Here is a 6,538-nt window from a genome sequence, read left to right as displayed (position 1 = left end):
CATTGCTCATAATAGTGTGTATGAGATCTTTGCCCCGTGTATGCATAATTGCATTAGGTGTGACAGAAGATTTTCATGGGTTAAGGCATTTGCTACCCAAGTAGATTAGCGACCTTTAAGAGAAGACAACGAATGCATAAACAAGTAGTCGGCATTGCGACAAAAAGAATGCGCGTTGCGCATAGAGTTGTTGGTGAGGGTCTTCAAACCATTAGCGAGAGGAGTGCGTGTTGTAGCACGTATATCTATAGGGTGTAGCCGCTGTAAGCCTCCAGTGCTTAGTACAGCAGACTCATGGTCGTAGCCTCCATAATTCAATGTACCAAACCCGTGGCGGAGCTTCTGGAACTTAGTGCACCAAATCATGACCATACCCTTCGTAATTTGGTGTACCAAGCCCATGGCTTTTGATTAACATACCCCTGGAGTAGTTGGCAAAGTGTAGCTCTGGAGGGTAATTCCCATCGAGAGACTAACACAGATAAGTATTCGGCGCATTGGCCAATTTTATGGAGAATAAGTTGGAGAAAGCATAGGTGACTTAGCTTGATTTGTGGATGATTTGTTGATGAAATCGACTAGTCAGAGTCGATTCTGATTAGTTATTGATCACGGGAACTCATCTCTGAGAGTTTCATCCCTGACTAGTTTCTAGTCGAGATGAGTATTCAAGGGCGGTTGTGGCGCGAGATGAAATCGAGCCGAGTAGTCGTTGTAGATGGAGGCCTCCCAGCATGCGGTGGCTTCCTTCTCTCCTCCAAGTTGGAGTAGATCATCCAAGTCCTTTCCCAATGCAGATAGCACTCGAACTATAGTGCCACCCGATAATCGATGGTATGTGGCATAGTCTGAACAAAATCAGGAGTCCGGACCAATCACGAGTATAAGTTGGGTTGGACCTGTAGTCATTCTCGTGGTTCCCGATTAGATCAGAAAGTCAAATTTCACCAAGATCATAGGCGCGTCCATCAATGTCAAATCAAGTTGTTGGCGCAGATGCCTCGGACTCCCTAGTGTCAGCGAGGTGGTTGTTGAGGCCACCAGAGCTGCTGGCGATGCAAACCTAGATCTGAAGATGAAAGTCGTTCCCTCCTCGAGCACGATGGCGGAATTGAATGTCTTCATCAAGTTCTCCAAGAGATCGTTGATGAGCAACCCTACCTAGCGCACCACCTGTCGATATTTTACCACCAAACCTAATGAGGAATACCCCGATGTGGTTGATTTGTAGGTAGGGTGTCCCTAAGATCAAGACTCGAAGGTGCAAGCAACACGAGGATTATACAGGTTCGGGCCGCGAGTTGCGCAATATGTATACAGGTTCGGGCCTCGAGTTGTGCAATACGCTGCATCCTCTTTGATGGTTTGTATTGCCTGTAATTATGTAGTGCTTTGGAGGATTAGACTAGTCTAATACAAACTTAGGAGTCCTACCCGGATACTATCCAGGTAATTTCCTTCTATACTGACTACCGACTAGTCCTACTTCTATCCGAGTACGTTACAACATGCTTAAGTTATAGGACAAGCCGTATCCTCATTCTTGCAAGATCCAAACCATGTAAGCAGTCCCGTGACCTCGGGTATGACAGTCTAGTTCATACCAGTATTTTTAGGATGGATGGAAACCTATAAAGACCTTGAAGTACCGGTTGGTTGTACTGGATGGTGTTACCTAGCGGTACTAATATAATTGGGGGTGGTAATGACCATGACCCTAGTGGTTTTTTGGAAGCCTAACATGACCTTTAAATTTTTTAGTTCAAAATTATATATGATTAGAGTCTGACCCTTTTAAGGTTCACCCCTTAGATTATCTATGCCAAATTCTATGGCCTTTTACCATCCCTAGCCTAGAGGTATTAGTACTGGTTGGTGTTATTACCCGGTACTGAAAATCCTCCACGGGTTATAGTTCAATAGGAAAGTATCCCTCGCAATCATAACTGCTGTGTAGGTTATGGTATGCGCGAGGTAAGAGGTTCGAGGTTTGAATCCTCGCACCACACAAGCATGTATTTCGCTTGAGAAAATTCCGTGACATGTGACATGGAACGTTATGCGTATGCGTGCCATTTCTCAAGTTTGAAATATTATTTTTCATTTTTTTGGACGCGTAACGCTTTAGTACCGGTGGAAACATGACACGTTGCTAAATGGTCCATATTAGTATCAGGTCGTGCACCCGGTGTTAATGCCCGAGACCTCGGCTGCACAGTGCTGGTTGTGTAACCGGTACTAATGCCCTATTCACCCTGATCAGTCTTTCTCTAACAGTGACGCAGCCATCGTGCTGGATGGTTGAGTGTCCCACATGATATCGCGCGCAGCCATTGTGCTGGTACGATACGCATCACACATTTGTAGACAAAAGCTCTGCTTCGGAATATCATATTAAATTTGCTGATAGGGATGCTCCTCTGATCTGGTATCTTCTCATCATTCGGCTGCTCCAACACGCTAAAATCTGTATCTTCTCTCTAATAGTACGTCTGCCTTGGAGTAAACTGGACAAACCTATATATATCTCCAAAGTTCTGCGCTCTATCTAAGACAGTACACTCTAATAATGGCCTTCTTCCTCCCGTACTTATTGGCCTTGCTTGTGCTCGCTCTTCTCTCCTCCTACGTCATTCAACTCATCACCGACGCTCGTCGGCATCTTCCGCCGGGGCCATGGCCATTACCAGTCATCGGCAACATCCTCCACATGGGTAAGCTCCCGCACCGCTCCTTAGCGCGCCTCGCCGACCGTTACGGCTCGCTTCTGAGTTCTGACGCTCCGCCTCGGCACGTCGCTCTACATCGTCGCGTCGTCGCCGTCCGCCGCGCGCGAGATCCTCCGGACGCACAACGCCAGCCTCTCCGGCCGGAGCCCCGCCGACGCGTGGAGCGGCGGGGGCCACGGCGCCAACTCCGTCTTCGTCCTCCAGCCAGGACGCAAGTGGCGCACGCTGCGGCGGCTCGGCACGGCGCACATGTTATCGGCGAGGCCGCTCCAGGAGAAGCTGGCGTTGCGACGCGACGCGGTCGGCGGCCTCCTGACGAACGTGTCGGAGGCGGCGTCCGGCGACGCGCCTGTGAGCGTTCGCCGCGCCGCGTTCACGGCGCTGGTGAGGCTGCTGTGGCGCGCCATCTTCTCCGACAACAAGCTCGGTGAGGCCGCGATGCAGGAGCTTTACGACTACGTGCGGGAAGCGGTGGCGCTGGTGGTGACGCCGAACGTCTCCGACCTGTTTCCGGCGGTAGCGGGAGCCGACCTCCAGGGCGTCCGGCGCAGGATGGCGGCACTGGTGGCGCGGATTTACCAGCTCCTGGACCGACAGATCGAGGGTCGGATGCGAGCGCGCGATGAGTTTGGCCGAGGCGATGCGAGCAGCAAGGACATGTTGGATGCGATGCTTGACATGTCGGAGCAAGATGACGACGGCGGCGTCACCATGAACCGGGATGTCATCAGAGCTTTCTGCACGGTATGCATGACAAACATTCATGGTCATTCAGGAGCACAACTTGAACTAATAGCTGTTTCATTGACTTTTTCTTTTTTTTGTACCAATTCCAGGATTTATTTGTCGCTGCCCTCGACACAAGCTCCAATGCAATAGAGTGGGCTCTGGCAGAACTACTGCAGAATCCACGAACCATGAACACATTACAAGAAGAACTCAGGACGGTTCTCGGCTCAAAAGCACAGGTCGAAGATTCAGACATAGACAAGCTCCCCTATCTTCGAGCAGTCATCAAGGAAACACTCCGGCTCCATTCAGTCGTGCCCCTGGTGTCCTACAGGGCGGAGGCCACAGTGCAAGTACAAGGATACACTATCCCCGAAGGAAGCAACGTGTTGGTGAATGTGTGGGCCATTCATCATAATGCCGATGTCTGGACAGAGCCGCATAAGTTCGTCCAGGAGAGGTTTCTGAAAAAGGACGTCGAGTTCTTTGGAAGGAACTTCGAGTTCATCCCCTTCGGTTCAGGAAGGCACATGTGCCTTGGACTGCCGCTGGCCAACAGAATGCTGCTTGCCATGCTGGGATCACTTGTGCATCAATTTGAATGGGAGCTACCCGAACTAGAAAGGGGTGTAGACATGACCGAGAAGTATGGATTAGTGTTATCTATGGCCAGCCCAATCCATGCCATTGCGAAGAAAAAGCAACAGTAGTAGCTAGCACTTGCCCACTCCTTTTCCTTCATCTTCTCTGCATTGACAAGTTTTTTCACCAAATTATATCAAACTTGTTGAGTACAGCTTATAGTAATCTATATTTCAAACTTTCTAGTGGTATTTTTAATGTAAATACAAAGTAACAATCTCGGTGGTCTCGCATCACGTATTGCAAGATTCAAGCAATTTTGAAGAATTTAGTGTGGATATCCATCGGGCAAACAAGAAAACTAATACTTCCCGAAATGGAAGAATGACAAGACAACCTTGTGTAGTTTTAATTATCTTCTTTGTTTCTTTCGTTCTCTTTGTCTCCTCAAACTCTATTTTCTACACGCTTTAATTTTGTTCTCTATTGTTGTTTACAAAAAATACTAAAAATCATTATTTCCATTCCATCGATTCGACACCCGCACGAGGGTGAGCTGCCGTAGTTGTAGCACTCCGCGGCCATGCCTGGTGTCGTTAAGTAGTCCAACACCATGTGCACGGTGCACCGCGAACTGGAAATTAATATTGTAACCATCACGTTAGAAGCCTCTAGATCATCCGCAAAAAAAAAAGCCTCTAGATCGACTCTTTTTTCCGCGTTCGTCCCGAACTCATCCTTTATGTATATCGGCAGCCAGAATCATTAACATGGGTACCATCATTAGCACGTGGTGGATATTTGTAGGGATGGTCGACGGTCCATACTTGTTTTCCATCGCTAAAAATAGAGCATTTGGGACCTTATCCACACCCTGAAATGTATCTCTATGGGCAGTGCCAGGCTATTTTTTTTAGATTACACAGTACAACTAAGATACTTACAACGCAAACACACTCGCACCCCTATACACGTAGGCAAATACTACTCTTATGAGCATCTTCGAAGACTGAGCCGATAAATCCTCGAGATTGGCGAAGTCACCACATGCGCCTCGCTGTCGACGGGAACATCTCCTACCACTGAATGCATAACGCCATTAAATTTTAAAACATTCACTCTCATGGGGAGTCGAACCCAGGACCTCAATTGCTACCGAGACTCTGTAATCACTAGACTACAGACCCTTTTGCGTGTCCGGCCATCATTGGCCTCTAAAAATATATTTCTAGGAATAACCGATGCCATTATTGACTCCTGGTATTTCTTACCTCATGAATAAATTCACAACTAAACCAAATACCATTATAACATTTTACCCGATAGTATTCCAAGGTGTCATATTTATATTTCCACTGGGAAGACAACGATTAATGAATATGTAAGTTAATGAATAATTCTTGATTGGATATTAAATTGTATAAATAGAGATAAGATAATATATGAATATGATGTAGCACTACTCCAACAAGGGCAATCACCGCCAGTTCTGAAACCTCATCACCACTGGATTTAGTCCGTGTTGAATTAGGGTCGACGGTGAGGGGCGGGCCATCACCAACGGGTTCAGAACTGGTGGTGATATCTGTTGGAAAAAAAAACAAATGACAAGTGGGCTCAGAGATCAGTCCAACAGAAGAAGATAGAGGTCGGTTGGCCCCACTGGGTGGTCGGCCGACGGCCCAGTGGGCCCCACCGCCTCAAGTCTGCCACGCGGAGCTAGTGTTGTCGGTCAAAATCCACCAGCGAGTAGCGACAGGCAACACGAAGAGCCGGGAGGTCGCCGGGGCGCTGGCAGGCACTGCTTCCTCGGACAACGACCCGCAATCCGGCACACGCCGAGGATTCCGGAGAATGTAAGGCGTGCCACCTGACCTATACCCGATCAGGAAGGTGCGAACGTGCTTGCAACGGTTTGCCTGCATACACAAACACGTGGAAATGTAAGTCCGAGCCGTGGTCGGCTCCCCGGGACGACTCTTGCATCGGCTTTAAGGAGCCGATCGTGTCCCGGTGTCAGATTGGATCTGCATCTATCCGAATATTGATGAATAAAGCAAATAATTATGAAAAACTTGCTTCAATTAAATCTAGCTGATCTGATCCACGACGGTAAAAGCCTCACCGCTAGATCGGAACATCCTACACGAAACTAGGCCTAGCGAACACAACAGATAACTAAACCATAACAAAAAAACAGAGGCCTAAGAACTAGCAAGAGCCGATTCCCGGAACAATCCCTATCAAGGCTAAGATAAAGCATTTATTACATTACCGGAACATCCAATCCATTTGCAGCGCCTAACCTAGCAGATATTGAGCTAATCCTTATAAAATAAGAACAAATCATAACAGATTGGATCTACTAGATAGAAAAGAAGCAAAGTGTTGTCTCCATGCAACTAATTTTATGCAACGAGAATTAGTATAAGATTGAAACGTGACTGTACAGAAACAACATGATATTCGTAGATGGTAAGCAACAAAAGCATAATGAA

At 47.6% G+C, this 6,538-nt stretch overlaps 1 protein-coding gene across 1 annotated transcript; it reads left to right on the top strand.

Annotated features, from left to right (window-relative positions):
- Nucleotides 1–2,620: 2,620 nt before the first annotated feature.
- LOC120648704 (geraniol 8-hydroxylase-like) lies at nt 2,621–4,236 on the top strand. Its single transcript, XM_039925392.1, has 2 exons — nt 2,621–3,473; nt 3,566–4,236. The coding sequence occupies exons 1-2, from the start codon at nt 2,979–2,981 to the stop codon at nt 4,166–4,168; spliced, it is 1,098 nt and encodes a 365-aa protein (XP_039781326.1). The 5' UTR covers nt 2,621–2,978; the 3' UTR covers nt 4,169–4,236.
- The last annotated feature ends 2,302 nt before the right edge of the window (nt 4,237–6,538 follow it).

This window comes from Panicum virgatum, chromosome 9K (genome assembly GCF_016808335.1).
Source record: "Panicum virgatum strain AP13 chromosome 9K, P.virgatum_v5, whole genome shotgun sequence".
Classification (NCBI taxonomy): domain Eukaryota; kingdom Viridiplantae; phylum Streptophyta; class Magnoliopsida; order Poales; family Poaceae; genus Panicum; species Panicum virgatum.
This window is presented reverse-complemented; position numbering and strand designations above follow the sequence as displayed.

Excerpts from the sequence above, each read along its gene's own strand:
- LOC120648704 (XM_039925392.1), top strand. The coding sequence starts at position 2,979 with ATGTTATCGGCGAGGCCGCTCCAGGAGAAGCTGGCGTTGCGACGCGAC. Across the intron at positions 3,474-3,565 it reads TCATCAGAGCTTTCTGCACG|GATTTATTTGTCGCTGCCCT; the intron begins GTATGCATGACA and ends TACCAATTCCAG.